Here is a 22,616-nt window from a genome sequence, read left to right as displayed (position 1 = left end):
GCTCTCCTGGAAAAAAGAAATATATACAATAATCAGATGTGAAGCACGTTACCATATTCAATAATTAGAGAAGATAACCATGTCAATATTGTTAGGAACATCTAAAAGCAATCGCCTCAGAAAGTACTCTCGGGCACTAGCTGGGTGAATCAACTCATCAATATCAAGGTGAATGATCCAAACCATCCCAGCATCCTGTGACAATCAAACAGGGGACATTCACATCAATCTCACGACTAAATACAAGGCCTTTTCAAAGTCAAAATGATAGCTAATAAAATGACCCCATAATTAGCCAAGAACTAAACTAAGAAACTCTTTTTAAGAAATCTGAGACAAAATTAAAACATTTATACCGTCATATTGTACACAAGTAAATTAGCATATTTTCTACAGCCTGCTGCTACTAAGAAGATGGCAAACAACATGAAATCCGGGTGCTCATCAGAGGTGGACCCAGAAAAGCACCCATAATTTTCGTAAAAAAAATATCAGAGTTAGTAGTAGAATTAATGCGTAGATAGTCTTGTGATTAGATCAGATCGAAATACAAATTGCCAAATAGATTAAGCTAGGGTTCGTCTGGTTCTCGGCTTGGCATAGCAGGAAGGGAGGAGAAAGGGTGATTACTTCAACCATACCGCCAAGGGAGCTCGCACTATCGGGGGATCTCGTGCCGCTGCTTGGGGGAGCTCGCGCCACCGCCGGAGATCTCAGGCCGCCGTTTGGGGGAGCTCGCGCCGTTGCTGGGGGATCTCATGACACCGCTTGGGGAGCTCATGTCGCCGGTGTTGGGGTGCTCATAGGAGCCCGACAGAGCTCGGGTGCTGTGGGTAGGGCGCGGTAGCTCCGAGCACGGCAAGGAATGACACCGGCCCAGCTCTGTGTGCAGTGGAAGCGGCGGCCCGGACGACCGCTGGGGTCGCCGGATCGGGGAGGACGCGCGCCGACCGCCAGACATCGGAGACGGTCACGCGGATAGTCAGCGCGCGATGGTGGCCTGGCCGTGGACCTTCAGGATGGGACCCACCTACGTGGGGATGAGGGAGGAGGGCCATCAGGGCCCGCTCGCGCTGACGCACCACCAGCGGGGGTGCCGCTGCCCTGCGCTCGCCGCCACGAGCCTCGGGAGAGAGAGGGAGGGGTGGAGATCCGGGGGAGAGGAAGGGAAGGAGCGTCTGCGACTCCGGCCACCAGATTCGGCCATCGTCAACGAGCCAGAGTAGGCCACCGGAGCTGGAGGGTTGCGCGGCGCGGACGTGGGCGGGCATGGCTGCGCGAGGGCGAGGGCGACAGTGGTGCGGGGATGGGGATGGGGAGCGGCACGCGCCGCGGCGGCCCGTGGGATCCAGCGGGTCGCACGGTGGGTGGGGGCGGTGATTGCGGCGTTTTAGCGATTTGCGCGTGGACGGGAGGCGGGGATCGCATGCGTGGGCAGACGGACGAACCAAAACAAATGTCGCATCAAAAAATATCCATTCTTTGTTCCTTTTAGTTGTAGGAGATTCGGTGGCAGCTAGAGTTGCTCAGACTGTTGGCTTGTTGATTTCAGCCAGGACTTGCCAGACAGCTAATAGTGTTTTTCTTTCATAATAAACCAGCATCAGCCGGGCTTATCAGCCCAGAAACCAACCAGCGAACATGCCGGCTGATGGGTAGTATTTCATTTCCAGCTGTCTTCCTAGGAAGGCAAACGGGCCTGGGTCGGGCTGCTCGTCACTGTTCTTTGTATGTCCATTTGGTAGGAATGTGAATTGGGCCCTTTTTTTTTCAAACGGCTGCCTGAAAATACAACCTTATCCATTTCGAAACCAAGATCTAGGAATAGGCATAGCAAATACTCAACTCAACTCAGGACAAGTCATCTGATACCTCGACGGTGCCGATAACACTGAATCTTATCTCGACGGTGTCCTGTCTTCTCTCGATAGGTCCTGTAGCAAAATTTGTCAACAGGAAATTCGAAATTTGGATAGACCCAGAGGTGGGATGATCTCATTCTAAAAATAGGGACACACGCTTTGATACAGATTTCTCATTACTCGCTCTGTTCCACCATTCTAAATTAAACAATAAGCAAGAGAAATCATGATGTTCATAGCAGACAAAATTGATATTAGTGGAAGCCTCTTTTTTCCCTTTCAGGGTAAGGTATCCTGTGTCCATCATCCATTTTATACAAGCACAAAACCATACAAATTTGCCAACACTTCATCTAGAGAAGAACATCCTACCACCACTCTTCCGATCCATCTGATACTCTCTTTTGCAAATGCAAGTCCAGAACCATGCAAGGCCTTCATTGTTGTACTTGCACCCAGTCAGTCAGCGAGCATTTCAAAGCTCGACACGATCATTTGGTCAGGGAGTGTGGTCTTGGGCAGGGATGCCACAATCCTTGACCCAGTTTCATCATTTGTGGTAAACTTCTATTGGGCGGTTGAAACCACTGACGGTACCCACCAATCTGTCTGCAATCAACTCTACCGACCTAAATCCAATCTGGCAGCACAAACACCACATTGTTTACTGAAATTCTGCTGAAAGGGTCAAGAACAAAACTTTGAGTTGGCAGCCAAAATAAAATACCTTGTCTAGAAGAATCTCCCGAAATGTCTCTGGGTATATACAGATGGTGTTGAAGTTCTCTTTGGCAACCTGAAAACAGGTAGGGAAAAGGTAGTAAGAATTGCAGGTTTATCACGCTTAGGGAAATTTAAAGGTCTACAACATGAAAGAATCAAGAATTTGTATTAAATTTGGCAGAGGATTTTGATCATTTATGGTATGTTCACTTGAGCTTAGGATCAAGAGTGCAGCAGCTAAGAATATAGGCTTGTCAAGAGTCACATTTAGCCTAATTAATGGAAAGTGCAGCAAAATTTTCACAAACAACTTCCTTCTAAGAAACAACTAGCATTACCCATTTCAAGGCAGTGTAAAGAAAAATATCAAGAAGGGTTAGCTGGTCACATAATCTGAACAAAAAGAACCAACCTCTGAAACTAATCTGTTATTCTTATATGAACTCCATGGTTGAGGCTCCATGATAAAAACACCTCCCTGCAAAATTACATATGGGAAAAATATGTAATTTTCCTCTTACCGTCTATGTGCAATTTAGAAGACCAGCAAATAGAGGGGCATAGATACCGGTCTAAGAAGCCTCCAGATCTTCACGAACAAAGTAACTAGGCCATCATCACCCCAGTTCAGGTGGATCCATTTTGTCACACTCAAACTACATCATAAAAAAATTAAAAAATAAGCTAGTGGCACTGTGGGAAAGAACAGTACAAAGAAAACTTCAATTCTTGAGAGATCGCTATCGTTAATCTGTAACTTACCAGAGTATGGTGTCATACTGTTCTGAACATCCATCCATACTCTCTACAAAATTTTCACGTCGAAAAGAGACAATTTTAAAAAGATCTTGGTGCCTGTTCCCATTTGATAACTCAGATGCCACTTCTCCTGGAGAGCTCTGAGAAGGAGAATCTGACAATTCCTGAGCTTTCACGTTTTTTGTAGCCACCTTATCCTGCCGCATTATCCTTCGTAGGTTCCACTTAGCAGTCTCGATCAAACCTAACAGGGAAAGATAAAAATGAATTCGATTCAAGTAATATTCAACGACAGAACATGAGAGGAGATTCGACACACAACAGGAGTTTATTAGGGGGGATTAAAAACCTGAATCAATATCAACTCCAAGAATGCTTCGACAATTAAATTTCATGGCTGCACAAGATTAAGAAAACAAACGTGAGAAACCTAATGACCTCATCTTGGGGATTGAGACATTTGTCTACAAGAACTACATAGCACCTATAAGCACGCTATATAAGAATGTAGCGAATGAAATCAAGAGTTTATACCCCAAAATCAAAAGGTTACCTAAGCCAATCGTTACCAAACCCTGGTTGCATCCAATATCGAGACAATCCTTGTTTTCAAACCACTGCTTCTTGAACGCCTCGAGGCGAGGATCTTCACCAACATTACGGTCAATCTGTAGAATTATTGAAGTTATAATTTATATCAGCTGGAAAATGTTAAATCCCCTCCCACCCTAATAGCATTTAGGCATGCTATTACGGAATAAAATATTGGAAAATCCGAGGTTAGGAGTTACATGTAAAAGAGCTCCATCTACTCATCCCTGCCCACTAGTCATTAGGCATGCTAATGCTATTATACGGAATAAATATTGGAAAATCTGAGGTCAGGAGGTACATGTAAAAGAGCTCATCTACTCAGTCCGGCCAACAACACTCAGTCCACAGGCCAGTACCAGTGCTTTCATCCCCGTGAACCATCTCTAGTCACGCACTTAGGGATGTAAGTTTAACTTTCTCTGGGTCATGGGTCAATCCAAAACAACCCAATTGAACAGAAATACCCAAACCCCACGAACACCTGAACCTACTGTGAGGCATATCGTCGAACAGCTGGCGACCGCGCGTGAACACTGATCGGAGAGTAGCAGTTCGAGGGAAAAGCACAAACGGAAGCGGTTTCGCGCTCACCCGGTAGCCGTAGTAGTTCTTGTAGTTGCCGTAGATGAAGACCTCCTTCTTCCGCTTCTGCCAGCCGCCGCCGCTGCTACCTGCGCCTCCCTGGCCTCCCTCTCCCTGTTCGCTGCTCCGCTTCCTATTGGCCTCTCCTCTAGTCCCCTTAGCCGCAGGCGGCGCGCCCTCCGGTTCCGTAGAGGTGGCCATGCTCCGAGAAGGGATGTTGCTACCTGCGCCTCCCTGGCCTCCCTCTCCCTGTTCGCTGCTCCGCTTCCTATTGGCCTCTCCTTTAGTCCCCTTCCTATTGGCCTCTCCTTTAGTCCCCGGCTCCGTAGAGGTGGCCATGCTCCAGAAGGGATGTGTTCCCTCGCCGCCGCACCCGCGCTCTGGCCGGTTGCGAGAGTTTCGCGACTGCAAAGGGGTTTTGCTGTTGGGGAGCGGCGCGACGGCGGTGGAAACCCTCGCGGGGTTTTGCGTTGCGGCGCCAGGTTGGGCCAGGAGCCAGGTCAATGGCGGTGCAGGGTGGTTTGGGTCGTGGCGGGCCTGGCCGAGATCGAAATACTATTTTTATCTTCCTCATGAATTGTTCCTCTTTAAAATTTGACATTTTAACCTTCAGCTCCCTTCCTCTTTAAACTTTAAAATTTAACATTTTAACCTTCAGCTCCCAAAATCGATTAAATTACCTCTATATCTAGGTTAGATGTGATTTTTATGAAAGTTTGATCTTTTTTAGTTTAAAAAAACTGATAGGGTCCTTTCGGTTAGCTTGGAACGGAGGTAGAAACTATTCCATCTTATCAACATTATATAAACTAGATAGCACCTGAGAGAAAAACATTGTTCCAGTTGAAAAAACAAGCTGAAAAAGATGGATTATAAGATAAGCGAACATGGCCTTAATATGATATGATTAGTGAACCAGTCCAAACGGGAGTCGTTCGTGAACTCGTTCCTAAGCTACACACAGTTAAGAAACACATGGGTTGTGAATGGGTAGGAGGACTTAAGTGAAAGAACTCAACTCCTTGCTATTCATGTTCCTTGCCTGTTGAATTTCAGTTGACACACTTGAAATGTTCTATTTTTAGATCACTTACCACTTCTTCCATTGGAAGAAAGGAACCCCTTTTGCTGCTGATGACCAAGGCATCTACAGCAGATTGACATGGTGGGAGCAAATTGACAATGGTCAGCGGCTTACTCGGAACAGAAAGTTTTTTACTGTGGTACCTGTGGTGCTGTAAGTTCCATCTCATCCTCGTGCAGTTCTAGAATACACATGAGAGCTACGTATCATTGCATTAAGAAAGGGGATAAAAGGCTTATATAGCCATACAACAGCACACACACCGTCTCTAGATTACATACGCGCCTGTTTAAACTGTAAAAAGACGACCTCCCTCAACAGGTGCTGCTAAACCTCAGGTCGAGCAGCGACCAGTTCACTAATGCCTTTAGCGTCTGCCAACCTCCAGAGAGCGGCTTCTTCTTGTGCAAGGAGAAGCACCCGCTCTATCCTAGGCGAGGCACCACTGAACACAAATATCATTTCTCTCCTTCCAAAGCATCCAGGCTCCTAGCATGACCAATGAATTGAATCCACTCTTGGTTCTTTTGTCAAGAGTGCTACCGGCTTGTTGCCACCAGTCAAAGAACCCAGTGGCAGATGGCTGAGGTGCAATATCCGGGAGTGCAAAGGTGCGAAATAATTGAAACCAGAATTGCCGAGAGAAGACACAGGAACAGAGGAGGTGCTGAATGGTTTCATCCTCTTGGTCATAGAAGGGGCAGTGCTCAGGATGAGGAAGACCTCTTCTAGCAAGTCTATTAGCTGTCCAACATCGATTATGTGCAACTAACCAAAGGAAGAATTTGCACTTCGTGGGACTCCAATTCTTCCAAATTAGAGTGCTCGACTCAAACTAAACTGCTCCAAGGAACAAAGCCTCATATGCTGACTTAGTAGAGAATTGCCCTGAAATGTCCAATTTCCACTTATGAACATCCTCAACCTCTGGCATGAGTAATGTTTCTGAACCAAGTCCCAAATGTCCAAGAATTCTGATAGGACCTCCATAGAGTGGTGCCCCTGGATATCCTGTACCCACTGATTGTCCATTAGTGCTTTCTGAATTGTACGTTTCTTAACCTGCCTCTTGGGTATAGTTGCAAATAAATTGGGAGCTAATATCTTAATAGAGGACCCTTTGAAAGGGTCGAGATGGTGACTAGAGGGGGAGGGGGTGAATAGTCCTTTTTAAAACTTAAGTCCTTTTTAAAACTTAATCGTGTTGGCTAACCGAAACAAGTGCGGAATTAAAACTATCGGTCTAGCCAAGACTACACCCCTCTATCTATGTTCACTAGCACCTTGCAAAAATACTAACCAAGCAACAAAAGTGTCGGGCTAGCTAGAGCTCTCCTAACCAATTCTAGAAGCAAGGTCACATAAACCTATGCCACTAGTACTTTAAGCAACAAGGGAGCTCCTACACATGCTAGTAAGCAAAAGCACAAAGCCACCTAATGCTCACTAGCAATGCTCAATAACAAGGCAACCAATGACAAATTAGAGAGCGCAATTACTTAGCTACACAAACTAAGCAATGTGACTAACAAGGTTACACAAACCAAATTAGTCACGCAAAGGAGCTACTTCTATGCTACACAAGCAAGAAGGTAACTAGCGAGCTACACAAGCTAACTAATTACAAAAGCAACAACACAAGCTCAATGTATATGAAAGTAATCGTAAGCTTGTGTAACGGGGATGCAAACCAACGGGAAGAACAAGGTTGACACGATGATTTTCCTCCCGAGGTTCACGTGTTTGCCAACACGCTAGTCCCCGTTGTGTCGACCGCTCACTTGGTGGTTCGGCGGCTAATTGGCATCACCCGCCAAGCCCACACGTCGGGCGCCACAAGAACCTACCCCAGAAGTGAGGGTAGCTCAATGACATGCTTTACTAAAGTTACTCTTCGCGGCTCCCGTAGGGCGAGCACAATGCCCCTAACAAAGCACTTCTTCGGAGCGCCACATAAGCTTCTTGCGGGCTTCGACGGAGACCACCACCAAGTCATCTAGGAGGTGGCAACCTCCAAGACTAACAAGCACCACCGGCTTGTAACTCGATCACCTAGTGCCACTCGATGCAACCACATGATGCAATCGCACTAGAATCGCTCACTCACACAATCGGATGATCACTATCAAGTATGTGTAAGATGGAGGACTCCCAAGCACTACTACATAAGCCACCAAGGCTCTAGTGTGCTCTCTTCTTCCAAGCTCCTAGCCAAAGGCCGACCATGGCTTCTATTTATAACCCCACGAACAAATAGAGCCGTTACCCCTTCACTGGGCATTTTTCGGGGCGACCGGACGCTGCACCGGACGCACCGATCGTGAATACCAGACGTGTCTGGTCGCTATACCGGACGTGTCCGGTAGCTGTCTGACCGCCATGTGTCCTACCATTGCCTCCAATGGCTCTCTAACAAGACGACCGGATACTCAGCATGAAACGACTGGACGCTCAGCCGCTGCGTCCGATCGAGTCCAGTAAGCCTCTAGGGTCGACCAGACACGTCTGTTAGAAACTGACCGGACGCCATTGAGCCTCAGCGTTCGGTCGAGTACAGTAAGCACCCACGGACGACCGGACGCGTCCGGTCACACCGGACCAGACACTGCCAGCGTCTGATCGACTGTACTGCCGAACACTGCCTTTTCTGATTCACACCGGACGCGCCCGGTGTGGCGATCGGACGCGTCCGATCGCACTGTGTAATTTAGTCCTTAGCCACATATCGGACGTGTCCGATATCCATACCAGACGCGTCCGGTCACTCTGTGACCAGCGCGACTAACTCCTTTTCACCTCTAACTTCTTCAACCTTGCTCAAATGAGCCAACCACCAAGTGTATCACCATGTGCACATGTGTTAGCATATTTTCACAAATATTTTCAAGGGTGTTAGCCACTCAACTTGCCACGCCACTCGATCCTAGCGATGATGCAAAGTTAGATCACTTGAGTGGCACTAGATGACCGATATGCAAACAAGTTTGCCCCTCTTGATAGTACGGCCATCTATCCTAAACTCGGTCATAAACTTCTCTACACACCTATGACCGGTGAAATGAAATACCCTAGGATATACCTTTGCCTTGCACATTCCATTCCATCTCCTCCAATGTCGATGCAACACATGCACCAACACGATCAACAATGATATGATCCACTTCATATCATCACGTGATTATATTGGTTCATCGATCTTGACTTCACTTGCTTTTCACCGTTGCCTTCGTCCATCAGCGCCAAGTCTTGCTCAAGCTTCACCGCCACGTGGTCCATCGCTCCAAAGCCTTCGACTTGCCCTTCACGCTTGCAACTGGTCCATCAAGCCAAGTCTTGTCTTGATCTTCTCCACCTTGATCACATGACTCAATGTCATGTCTCATGTGCAATGAGCTCCTTCATCTTCACATGTGTGAGCTTTTGCAACATCTCCAAGCCATTTTCACCTTCATGGCATATGTTGCTCACACACATATACCTGTGGACTAATCACCTGTGTATCTCACATAAACACAATTAGTCCACCTAGGTTGTCACTCAATTACCAAAACCACACAAGGACCTTTCAATCTCCCCCTTTTTGGTAATTGATGATAGCTCTACAAAGATATAGAAATTAAGCTCTTTTGGATTCATGTTGCTTGCCCAAGCAATTTTACCTTATGAAAATGATTTTAGACAAGTACCACAAACCTGAGATGGTAGTATTAGCTCCCCCTACATATGTGCTAGTGTTTGATTTGAAGCTTGCACATATGCATAGATTAAAAGTGTGGGAGAGTAATTACTACCGGATGATGCTAAGGTGTATAGAATAAACCTTTGAAGTGTGATACCAATCGGAGTTGCACCTTTAAGTTCATCCTTAGCACCATGGTTAGCTAGGTAACACTTGGAAATAAAAGCACTAGATACCTTGTGAGATCAACATTAAAAGCAAGGTACTAGTATTACTTGAAAAGCATACCAAGTGTCTAGCTATTATCCTATGCATGCTAGTTATCAAATCATCATTCAAGTTCTATAACTAGCATACACCACACAAGCATTCATATTGAATTTGAAAGCTTTATGCAATACAAGCAAGCACATGAATATGCACATATCAAATGCAATCAATCAAAGTTCATGAACTTGCTCCCCCTACTTGTGTGCTTCTCTTGTCCAAGAATTTTGATCCATCTCTTTTCTTCAATGTTGCTCCCTCTCTGTCCATGTCTATGTCCAACCTCTACTTGCTTTGAGCATTTATATCTTATCTCTCCCCTTGTACAATCTTAATCTCTCCCCCCTATAAAGGCTTTCATATCTTTGTACAATCTCTCCCCCTTTATCATTAATTTCCATAAAAGGTGTGCTTCTTATTGATGCAAAGGTATACATTTGGGGTAGATGGTTGAGGCTTGAATCTTGCATGTTTGATGGACATCATTTGATTGGTGGAATGACACCACTTGAAGATACCACTTATAACTTGTGTAGGGCTTCTTGAGATACCACACATAGGATCTTTGATCTTGATATCAATTTGTGGTACACCTCCCCCTATGTGATAGCATGGGTCATCCATTTGATACACTTGAGCTCTTGTAGTTGAGGGATGCATTCTTCATTTGATGATCACTTAAAGTTGAGGATCACTTATGGAACCATCATCTTTCATGGTTGATATCATATATAGATGTAATACCACTTGTATGAAGTAGATACCATTTGAAAGAATCTTCTAGTATGGAACCACTTGTTTGATTTATCAATAAAGACCATTTCTTGAACATTTGCTATCTTCATGAGTACCACTTATAGGATATCACTTGTGAGTTGATCTAGACATCATTTATAGATTCTTGGTAAAAAAACTTGAGTCTAGATACCATTTAAAACATACAAACTAGATATCCATTTGTATTGTTGTCTTGTGCTTATACTCTTATCACTATCATGAGCTTCTATGATTGACTTGAACTAAATTGATTTGCCTAAGCTTCCAAGTCCGATTTGAACCAATGATAAGCTTTTTCACACCTCTTGCAAGGGTTATCTTGCCAATGTTGTACTTGTCACTTGTTAACAATCCAAATTGAGTCAAGTACTTGGGTTTATTAGCTCATGAACAAATTCATATACTAACCACTAGATCAAGTAATCATTCAAACAATAATGGTAGGCCATGAATTTCAGCATTTCATTTGTTATGCTTGATCTTATGAAGCATGTACTATATGCACTAACCGCATACTAGTAAGGGATGAAATGATCATGCACATTACAATGATACCTTTGCTATGTTGGAGTAGAGGATAGTCACATAGATTCCAATTCATTACTCCAATAGCAATGTGAAGTCCAATTATAAACTTGGTGAAGACCAATAGATACCATATTGAATTTCATTCTTTACCCATACAAAATGAATACCACTTATGATCAAGTGCACTTTCTTGTTGTGGTTGGCTTGCTTTATCTTTTGATCTTTGCTTGCATGAGAGCATTAATTTGAGAATATTACTTGAAATATCATGACTAGCTCTCTTTTGGGTATTGCTTGCTTTTCTTGGTTAACCCTTTTGATTGCTTCAACTAAGCATCTTAAATGTTTCTCGGATCACCACTTTCATGTTAGCTTTTCAAGTACCACACTTGATTCACTTACACATAGGCGGCAAGCCCCTACACTAGGGAGAAGTGACCTCTCTCTAAGAATCATTCTTGATACTCACTTAAAATGACTTGATTGATTGATCCAAGTGATGGACTTAACTTAGTGAGTAACCTTGATTTCTTCTTTAAGTCCTTTTCTTTCTACTTGTTTAAGTTCTTTTCTTTCTACCAAATGATTTCCAATAGTCACTAGAACTTAAACTTCAACTTCATCTTGAGTTTGATCTTGATTTTTCAATTTGAGTACCGAATGTGTGCAAAGTACACTCCACAATCAAATGTCCTTGTACTCTTTGCTTGTCATGCTTTTAGATCATCTCAAAACCAAACTTAGGTACCTCAAACACTTGTAAACATGTTTTCAATTTGAGGACCTTTCGATCAAAGTGACTCTAGATCAATCCAACATTTGTCACTTATCTGATAGATTTTGTACCCTTTAAAGAAATAAGCATATCTCCCAAAGTACAAATCCAAATATCACAAAATTTGGTAGAGATGTTTTTTACTAAGTTATCTAGCAGTTATAAAAATTTGAGCTTCATTTGACTTCTAGATTGCTTCCATATATCAATTCTTCCACCACTGCTATATGCTAAAAACTACTGCACTATAGCTGACAAGATCCACTCCAAAACCAAAGCATTTCTTATCCAATTCTCATAAAAATTGTACAACATCTTATACCATAAGTCTAGAGCATGTACACCAATTTTTATACCAATCCAATAGGTTTTGATTACTCAAATATGGCTAAGATCACAGCTAGATCAGATTCTCAATTATAGGACAGATTTCAACAATTGAGCTATACTTCATCAAATGTGAATCAAACTTGAAACTAACTTGTTTGAATACTTCCATAAGACATATATCCATTCAAACCACTTACTAAAAGTCATCTTATGAACTTATCTAATACAAATCAATCCAAACTTGATTACTAAGCAATTATCCATTCAATCAACTTATAGCAAGCAACTTTGCATATTTATCCAATTCAATCAACTCATATGCACCTAAATGAAATGATCAACAAGAGATATACCTTGGTTATCTCATGATCATCCAATTAGCAAGCTTCAACTCAAATATTTGAAAGCCATCAAATAATCCAATAAATCACCACAACTTGAATATGACACTTGTATGTTGTAGCACTTGGACTTGACTCAATTTTCTCTTGGTATTGGGTTCGGATGTGCACTAAGCTTCATAACTTGATTCAACATATGATAAACAATGTGAGATCAATTGAATCAAGTCTCCAATGCCGATGGTACCTACAATCAATTATCCACTTTTTGATGGTACCCAAATAACTCTGGGTCCTCTCAAGTTAGGAGCAACATACTTAGGCGTAGCCTTAGTATGAATAGCGGGATGTTTTGCAATTGCAACCAATGAGGTACCATTGCCATCCTTCCTAATCATATTATTATCAACAATTGAAATAGGCTTAGAAATATCACCTAGGGGACATGAATGTGCCATATGTCCTCTTTCCCGATATGAGTAGCACTTTCTCTTTGCTTGAGCCTTCTCTTCTTTGCTCATATGGTGCTTCTCATTGTCTTGCCTCTCATGGATTGCTTGAGCCTTCTTCTCAAGCTTGGTAGGACACTTAGAGGTAAAGTGTCCCATACTTCCACACTTGAAGCACTTGATGTGAACATAATCTTTCTTCTCATCTTCATTCTTGCTCATCATCTTGGCATATTGAGTTTGCATTGGATGCCTTGCCTTTTCACCCCTTCTTGTTTTCTTCTTCTTTATCATCAAATCACCACCATCTTCATGGTTGATCTTGATTTGAACTTGGGGTGTCTTCTCTTGCTCAACTTATGGCTTTGGTTGAGGCTTCACTTGTTGCTTCACCAATTGCTTGGTTGGGCACATTGAGGTAAGATGACCCCAAGTGCGGCACTTGAAGCACTTCACATGCCTTAGCCTCTCTTCTTCTTTCTTCAACTTGAGCTTTTCTTTATTGGGGCAACCATTTGCAAGATGTCCCACTTCATGGCACTTGAAGCACATGAAATGAGAGAGCTTCTCTTGTTCTTGCTTCTTCATCTCTCTTTCATATCTTCTCTTATCCTATCTTTTGCCCTTGATCTTGCTCATGTTGAAGCCAATGCCACTTATGTTATTGCGGCTTTTTTGATGATTGACTTTACTAGTCTTGAAGCCGACTCTACTCTTGTCACCAAAGTTTCTTTGAGTCTTCAACATATGCTCAAAGGTGACTTAAGAGTTGTAGCACCTCTCTAGCTTGTTGCTCAATTTCTTCACTTTATTTTTGAGCTCATTATTCTCCTTCAAAAGGTTAGTCTCACAAGACATAGAAGTAGAACAAGCATCTAATTGTGAAGAGCATGGCATATCTAATAAATCATCACAAGAGGTGGATACATGCTTCTTGCCTACATCACCAGGGTTAGCAATAATATGTGATTGATCAATTGACCCATGTGATGAGCTCTCACTAGTTTTAGCTTTTCCATTAGAAATCTTCTTAGTGAGAAAAGCATGGTCTTATACCAAGTTATCATGAGCAACACTAAGTTCCTCATGAGCCAATTTTAGCTCCTCATGTGAACAAGTAGTAACATAAAGTAGATGCTTTTGTTGTTCACGTGTATTCTTTAGAAAAGAGTTTTTATTTTTCAATTTCTCAGTTTTAGCCATCTCCTTTTCTAAAGCTTTGATCATGCAACCATATCTATCTAGAAGCTCCTCATATGAATCAAGATCAATCACATTTGCATTAGATACCTTAGTGTCACCTTGTGACATGAAGCAATGTGATGTAGTTGGAGAGCTTGAAGAAACATCACTCTCATAGCCCGAGCATGATCTATCATTATCACCATCAAGTGTGCATAGAGTAGCATCATCATTGGCATCACTTGTGGCATCATCATCAATCTTGTCAAGTGATCTTGTGATATGATCATTATCATCATCACTTGACCATGAGGTGGAGCAATTTTCCACAATCACCGAATTGTGGTCATGCTCAACACACTCATGCGCCTTCTTCTTGGGCTCATCATCATTATCGGAGACCGTCCCATATTTCTCATTGAGATAACTCCAAATCTCATGGGCGGTCTTCATGTCAATAATCTCTCCAAATATGCAATCATGCAAAGATCTATACATGATGTTAGTAGCTTGGATGTCAAGATCTAGGTATTTCTCTTATGCTTGAGTTAGATTATCTTCATCCAACATATGAGAAAAGCCTACATCTATCATCCACCACATTTGAGGGCAAATAAACTTAAAATTGCATATCATCCAATTTTTCCATCATGTAAAGTGTGTGCCATAAAAAATGTGTGGACAATCAACATCTAGCCCATAAGCCACCATCCTCTTGGGTCGGTGAAGACCACAAATGAGAGACTTAGCTCTGATACCAATTGAAAGGGTCGAGATGGCGACTAGAGGGGGGGTGAATAGTCCTTTTTAAAACTTAAGTCTTTTTTAAAACTTAATCGCGTTGGCTAACCGAAATAAGTGCGGAATTAAAACTATCGGTCTAGCCAAGACTACACCCCTCTATTTATGTTCACTAGCACCTTGCAAAAATACTAATCAGGCAATAAAGGTGCTGGGCTAGCTAGAGCTCTCCTAACCAATTCTAGAAGCAAGGTCATACAAACCTATGCCACTAGCACTTTAAGCAACAAGGGAGCTTCTACACATGCTAGTAAGCAAAAGCACAAAGCCACCTAATGCTCACTAGCAATGCTCAATAACAAAGCAACCAATGCCAAATTAGAGAGCGCAATTACTTAGCTACACAAACTAAGCAATGTGACTAACAAGGTTACACAAACCAAATTAGCCACGCAAAGAAGCTACTTCTATGCTACACAAGCAAGAAGGTAACTAGCAAGCTACACAAGCTAACTAATTACAAAAGCAACAACACAAGCTCAATGTATATGAAAGTAATCGCAAGCTTGTGTAACGGGGATGCAAACCAACGGGAAGAACAAGGTTGACACGATGATTTTTCTTTCGAGGTTCATGTGTTTGCCAACACGCTAGTCCCTGTTGTGTCGACTGCTCACTTGGTGGTTTAGCGGCTAATTGGCATCACCCGCCAAGCCCGCACGTTGGGCGCCACAAGAACCTACCCTAGAAGTGAGGGTATCTCAATGACACGCTTTACTAAAGTTGCTCTTCACGGCTCCCGCGGGGCGAGCACAATGCCCCTCACAAAGCACTTCTCCAAAGCGCCGCACAAGCTTTTTGTGGGCTTCGACGAAGACCACCACCAAGCCATCTAGGAGGTGGCAACCTCCAAGAGTAACAAGCACCACCGGCTTGCAACTCGATCACCTAGTGCGACTCGATGCAACCTCACGATGCAATCGTACTAGAATCGCTCACTCACACAATCGGATGATCACTATCAAGTATGTGTGAGATGGAGGGCTCCCAAGCACTACTACACAAGTCACCAAGGCTCTATTGTGCTCTCCTCTTCCAAGCTCCCGGCCAAAGGCCGATCATGGCTTCTATTTATAACCCCACGAACAAATAGAGCCATTATCCCTTCACTGGATGTTTTTTGGGGCGACCAGACGCTGCACCGGACGCACCAATCGAGAATACCGGACATGTCTGATCGCTATACTAGACGTGTCCGGCAGCAGTCTGACCGCCACATGTCCTACCGTTGCCTCCAACGCCTCTCTAACAAGATGACCGGACGCTCAGCACGAAATGACCGGACGCTCAGCTGCTGCGTCCGATCGAGTCCAGTAAGCCTCTAAGGCCGACCGGACGCGTCTGTTAGAAACTGACCGGACGCTGAGCCTTAGCATTTGGTCGAGTACAGTAAGCACCCATGGATAACTAGACGCGTCCAGTCACACCAGATCGGACACTGCCAGCGTCCGATCGACTGTACCGCCGGACACTGCCTTTTCTGATTCACACCGGACACGTCTGGTGTGGCGACCGGATGTGTCCAATCGCACTGTGCAATTCAGTCCTTAGCCACATACCGGACGCGTCTGGTCACTTTGTGACCAGCGCGACTAACTCCTTTTCACCTCTAACTTCTTCACCCTTACTCAAATGTGCCAACCACCAAGTGTATCACCATGTGCACATGTGTTAGCATATTTTCACAAACATTTTTAAGGGTGTTAGCCACTCAACTTGCCACGCCACTCGATCCTAGCGACGATGCAAAGTTAGATCACTTGAGTGGCACTAGATGACCGATATGCAAACAAGTTTGCCCCTCTTGATAGTACGGCCATCTATCCTAAACCCGGTCATAAACTTCTCTACACACCTATATTCGGTGAAATGAAATGCCCTAGGATATACCTTTGCCTTGTGCATTCTATTCCATCTCCTCCAATGTCGATGCAACACATGCACCAACACGATCAACAATGATATGATCCACTTCATATCATCACGTGATCATATTGGTTCATCGATCTTGACTTCACTTGCTTTTCACCGTTGCCTTCGTCCATTAGCGCCAAGTCTTGCTCAAACTTCACCGCCACACGGTCCATCGCTCCAAAGCCTCTGACTTGCCCTTCACGCTTGCAACCGGTCCATCAAGCCAAGTCTTGTCTTGATCTTCTCCACCTTGATCACATGACTCAATATCATGTCTCATGTGCAATGAGCTCCTTCATCTTTACATATGTGATCTTTTGCAACATCTCCAAGCCATTTTCACCTTCATGGCATATGTTGCTCACACACATATACCTGTGGACTAATCACCTGTGTATCTCACATAAACACAATTAGTCCACCTAGGTTGTCACTCAATTATCAAAACCACATAAGGACCTTTCACCCTTGTAACCACCGATCAGTCCAGAACTTGGCGTTCGCCCCATTGCCGACTATCGTAGTTACAGCAGCATCAAATAGGGCATGTGCATTCCCATGAAACGTGACCAGGAAGGCTGCCCATGGCTTATCAGGTTCAGTTTTACCCAACCACGACCAACGGACCCTGAATGCCTAGCCAAATCTTTGAAGGTCCAAAATTCCCAAGCCACCAAGCTCCTTTGGACGGCTCACCTTGGGCCAAGCTAATAAACAGTGACCTCCTTTTGCCTCCTTCGTGCCTCGCCACAAGAAAATACGACGAATCTTATCCACCACCTTTAGGCACCATGGAGGAAGCTCCACGGCAGTGGCGAAATAGATTAGAACTGAGGTGAGAACCGATTGCACATATGTAGCCCGACCAGCTCGATTCATCAACTCGGATTTCCAACCTGGCACATGGTCAGCCACCTTCTCAATCAGAGGTTGTAATTGTGTCTCAGACAGCTTCTTGATGGAAAGAGGAAGGCCAAGATATTTGTAGGGAAACTCCTGAACTACACATGGAAATTGAGTCTGAACCACAGCCAAGTCTTCAATTGAACATTGAATAGGAGAGACACTGCATTTCTGAATATTTGTTCTCAGTCCTGAAGATGTGCCAAATAGCCGTAACAGTGCATCCACCACTTTCAAATCTGTGGCGATTGGACGAAGAAACAGTTCCACATCATCGGCATAAATGGATACACGATGCTGAATATTCCTAGTGGAAAATGGCTGCAGCAGCCCTTCAGTACTCGCCTTATCAATCAATCTATTCAGGACATCCATGACAAGGATAAAAAGCATAGGAGAGAGTGGGTCACCTTACCGAAGTCCACGCCGGTGATATAAAACCTCACCGGGGACCCCCATTGAGTAGCACCCTAGTTGATGACGAGTCAAGCAAGCCACTGATCATATCCTGCCATTTACGCCCAAAACCTCTTCGCTGAAGAACCTCCAAAAGAAATGGCCAGGAAACCGAGTCGAAGGCTTCAGAGACGTCCAGCTTCAATAGAATGTGTGGCTGCTTTTGTTGATATAAGAACCTGACCGTCTGCTGGACAAGTAAGAAATTATCATGAATACAATGCCCTTTCACGAAAGTGCAGTTCACACTTCAACATATTACTGTTTAGATTCTGGAAAGGAAACTTATACTAATCAGTTCGGGCAGTGGTTGCTTGTGCAATCTTATTCCACTTTGTTCCTAATCAACAATTTTTGGTGTATCGTTTGCGACAGGATGTACTTGCTTGCTCATCAGACCACCTTTCTGAACTTGGGTTGTGCATAACTCTGTGGTTATTAAGAAAGCACAAAACATGCTAGAGCATAGTTATGCACTTGTACTGATGCCATGCTTTTTGGATAGACAAAATAATGTTAAATGATGTTAATGATGCATTATAAAAGGAGTTTGTAGACAAGAACAACAATAAAAAGGTTTGTAAAACCTTTGAGGCTTTGAGCTAAGTTATCTAGCCAACCCTTGATATTAGGAAATTTCTCTTCCAGCTATTATCCGACCACACTTTGCTGCTACTGTGCCTTCAAGGGCTAATTTTTTTTGCTTGTGATCCAAAAGTTAAAAAGAGAACAACTAGGATTTTCATGAGCAGTGCAAAGTTCGGCTGATGATTAATCAGTTAGTATCTGCCAGTGCCGCAAAGGCAGTTGAATCTGGACATTTTATTACACTTCATTTCCTAAGTGCAGCATCTTAGCATTTTTGAAAAATTAGAAACTATGATGCTTGGCTTAAAGTTAGTCATTGTTAAAATTCTGTATGCAGTTAACAATGTCATTGTATCTTTTAAATCAAGTTGATATTGTCATATCGAGTATTCTAAGGCGCGTTCTTCCAGGTATCTGATTGCATCGCACTTGACCGACAAGCAGCCGATGTTTTTCATCAATACGATGGCAGTTTTTGTGCTAGTTATAGCAAAAATCCCGAACATGCACAAGGTCCGCATATTTGGAATCAATGCAGACATCCGAGGACCACTGTGCGATGCCATGATGTGATGAAGAGCTACACAGAACAAGCTGTGTGTTTCTCAAACTCCACACAACTGCCTGTAATATATGTACAGGTTTAGAAAGAACTGTAAATGTTACTCTAGCATACAAGGTTTGCCTGCAGACTGCTCTGTGCTGTTGCCGTTGCTGCTTTCTTTCGAGTTTCACTCGAAGTGGAAACGGTGACTTCGGTAAACAATTAACCACCAGCATGTGGATAAGAAGGCGTGTAGCATAGCAGATGTTGTTTGATATCTGGTTCGATGGAACCATGAAATCAGTAAGGGTGTTCGGATCCGGTGACTAAAATTTAGAAGGTATTACGTGAGGGTGTCGTATGGGGTGTTTGGATATTAATAAAAAAACAAATTACAGAATTCGTCAGTACTCCAAGAGACGAATTTATTAAGCCTAATTAATCCATCATTAGCACATGTTTACTGTAGTACTACATTGTCAAATCATGGACTGGTTAGGCTTAAAAGATTCGTCTCACAAATTAGTCGCAAGCTGTGCAATTAGTTTCGTAATTAGTATATATTTAATATTCCATGCATGTGTTCAAACATCCGATAGGACAACGACTAAAGTTTAGGAGGAGAAACCAAACACCCTCTAAATTTATTCGCTTGAGCTATTTTCAGCCATAAAACAGTGTTTTTCTCTCACAATATTTTAGCATAAGTATCAGTATAAGTCAAATTTTAGCATACGTTCCAAATTATTTAGGTCAATTTACCTTTATCTAAGTCAAACTTCTCCAACATAACCAAGTTTATTGAAAAAATCAATATCTACAATGTCATATTAGCTTCATTAAATTATCTATGCAATATGTCCTAATAGTGTATTTATTTGAACCTGCAGGTGTTAATTAATGTTTCTAAAGGTTTGGTTAAAGTCAAAAAAAAGTTTGACTTAATAAATGTTTCTAAAGATCTGATTAAAGTTAGAGAAGTTTGACTTACAGCAACTCCATGAGATGTTATTCTTGACCTTAAATCTAATTTAGACTTTTCGGTATAAAACAGGCTCCAACACATTCTATCCAACGCCCTGTTTGTTCGTTTGAACTTATCAGCCCAGCTTATCAGCCAAGGTATAGTGTTTTTCTCTCACAAAGCATCAGCCGGCTTATCAATCGTAGAAACCATCAGCTGAACATCCTAGCATAAAAATGTACTCAGTAGCTTTTTTAGCTAGACCTTAAAATGTTGTCATCCTCTATTCCAGATTTCTCACTTGCTAAAGATGAAGAGGGGGTGATTTTTATTTAGATGGCTTTCCAAATAATGATCATTCTAGATTTCTCACAATCTAAAGATGAAGAAAGGGCGATTTTTTATTTGGATGGCTTTTCAAATAATGATTTAGGGAATAAGTTTTAAAAATATTCTTAGAGATGTTCTAAGATTCCAAAATAGCTAAGGTTTCATACCGTCAAATCCAGTAGCTAAGTATGTTGAAAATTTCATTCGATTAATGTATTCCTATTACTGAAGAATATTCAAAAAAATTTTGCAATAACAATGCTTAGAGATTTTACAATCCATGAATGAAGGTAAAAACATGCATAAGCATTTCATTACCTTTTTGTTGGTCGTGCAACTAGTTTTAAAAGTGTTTGTTTAGAAGGGTCACTAAACGTATATCTTGACAGGTGCCTAAATATTATCTCATATTTTGATGACTTTCTCGTCATATTCATAGGCATAAAAACAATAGTGCCAATATATTAGCATAGCAGGCATCGGCCTACCGTGTCGAGAAGAGACATTAAAATCCCATGTTAAAACTTGGTGTTCGAGGCTTTCTAGAAAGCTAGCAGATCCTACTCCAAACTGGCTTGGCCAGTTTTACAAACCGACTTGGCCGATTTTCTTGGTGAAGATCCAAACTTGGCCAAATCTCTTTCCGTTGCTGTTGAGGCTGAGATTAATGATGGGAGAGCCCCCATTGTTACTTATGTGATTCTAGCAACAAAATGGATGAATATTTGGCGGTGGCATTTAAGTATATATTGGTCAACGATGAGTTGTACCAACGAACTGCCGAAGACTTGGTGTTGAAGTGCTTAGATCGTGATCAAGCTAAAATAGATATGGGAGAGGCTCATGAAAGTATTTGTGGTACACATCAATATTCTTTTTTTTTTTTGGCCTCTCATTTGGGTACGATTGTAGTATCTTGTACATGCACGAACACACACCCACGCTACCCATACACACCACACACACCACGCGGTGCACAACTAGACCTACAACTACACATAGATCGAAAGACCGCGTCCTTCATGAGACCACCGGGACCATCAAAGCTCCGTAGGAGCTGGGCGCGTCGCAATCCTATTGTAGCTCAACGTGAGAAATGCTACAGACGGAAGACGAGAAATGAATCCCTCTGGTGAGCCCCCCTGGGTTCGATTCCAGGACCGGCCGCTCGTACCACAGCGAACGAGCCAACCGAGCTACGCTCAGTCCTCGTGGTACACATCAATCGGCTTCAGAGATGAAGTGCTTATTGAGAGGGGCTAGTTTTATCGGTCTAGTATGATTGCCAACTGTTTTCACTAGCTTTTATTGGACCGGTATGATAGCTGATTGGTTTTTCTTCTACAAGATATGCAAGGAGTATGAACGGTTTGGTAATATGCAGTTGGTTGCAGTGATGCATCCCATTATTTAAGACATGGCCATTTCGAAGTCGGGGATTGGATTTCATGGGATAGATTCATCCTTCTTCTAAACATCTCTTCTTCGTGTTAGTGACTATAAATTACCTTACAAAGTGGGGCCGAAGTCAGTGCCTTTGAAGAACATGACGCATGAGGTATTTGAATTTATTGCTGAACATAATATTCGTATATTCAACACACTTCAAACTTTAACTACAAATCAATGTACTTCTTTTGTTTCGAAAGAGGTGCATCAATTTGTCAAATCCTCTAGAATTAAATTCCTCAATTTATCTCAAATATTATGCTCAGGCCAATGGTCAGGTTTTGAGGGAGATCTAGAAGGACAAAACTTGTGTTGCCAAATCTTTAAACAAAAAGGTAAGAAGCAAATAGTTTCAAGTTGGTTATCTAGCTTTGAAGATTATTTTGTCTTTCAGGACAAAGAAAAACAAGCTCAGCAAGTGGTTTTTAAGTTGGAAAGGACCATACAAGATGATAAAGGTTGATAAAACTTGTAAACGATCTCCATTCAAGATGATAAAGGTTGATAAAACTTGCAAACGACCTCCTTGCAACGTCTCTCTATCATGTACGCTACTTTTTTATGAGTTATAGTGGATACAATCTCCAGATTGATTTGGACATTATCTCCAAGAATCCAACAGCGTGTGGGACTGTCTGAAAGAGTACACCTCCAATTTTAAATAAGAAAGATGATAAAATATGGCCACCATGATTTTCAAAAAATAAAATATGGCCACCATGACCATATCCCTGC

At 42.7% G+C, this 22,616-nt stretch overlaps 1 protein-coding gene across 1 annotated transcript; it reads right to left on the bottom strand.

The window, feature by feature from the left end:
• Positions 1–2,095: 2,095 nt before the first annotated feature.
• Positions 2,096–5,028, bottom strand: LOC136472934 (probable RNA methyltransferase At5g51130). The gene is made up of 8 exons (XM_066470633.1): positions 4,530–5,028; positions 3,898–4,012; positions 3,694–3,741; positions 3,348–3,588; positions 3,154–3,241; positions 2,998–3,063; positions 2,590–2,658; positions 2,096–2,502 (listed from the first exon to the last, which is right to left on the bottom strand). Exons 1-8 carry the CDS (start codon positions 4,857–4,859, stop codon positions 2,413–2,415), a joined length of 1,047 nt encoding a protein of 348 aa, XP_066326730.1. The 5' UTR covers positions 4,860–5,028; the 3' UTR covers positions 2,096–2,412.
• Positions 5,029–22,616: the final 17,588 nt, after the last annotated feature.

The sequence above is a fragment of the Miscanthus floridulus genome, chromosome 8 (assembly GCF_019320115.1).
Source record: "Miscanthus floridulus cultivar M001 chromosome 8, ASM1932011v1, whole genome shotgun sequence".
Classification (NCBI taxonomy): Eukaryota; Viridiplantae; Streptophyta; class Magnoliopsida; order Poales; family Poaceae; genus Miscanthus; species Miscanthus floridulus.
This window is presented reverse-complemented; position numbering and strand designations above follow the sequence as displayed.

Coding starts and splice junctions, on each gene's coding strand:
- LOC136472934 (XM_066470633.1), bottom strand. CDS start 4,859: ATGGCCACCTCTACGGAGCCGGGGACTAAAGGAGAGGCCAATAGGAAG. Junction 3,742..3,897: donor TTTGGTAACGATTGGCTTAG/GTAACCTTTTGA, acceptor AATCTTGTGCAG/CCATGAAATTTAATTGTCGA. Junction 3,242..3,347: donor CAGTATGACACCATACTCTG/GTAAGTTACAGA, acceptor TTTATGATGTAG/TTTGAGTGTGACAAAATGGA.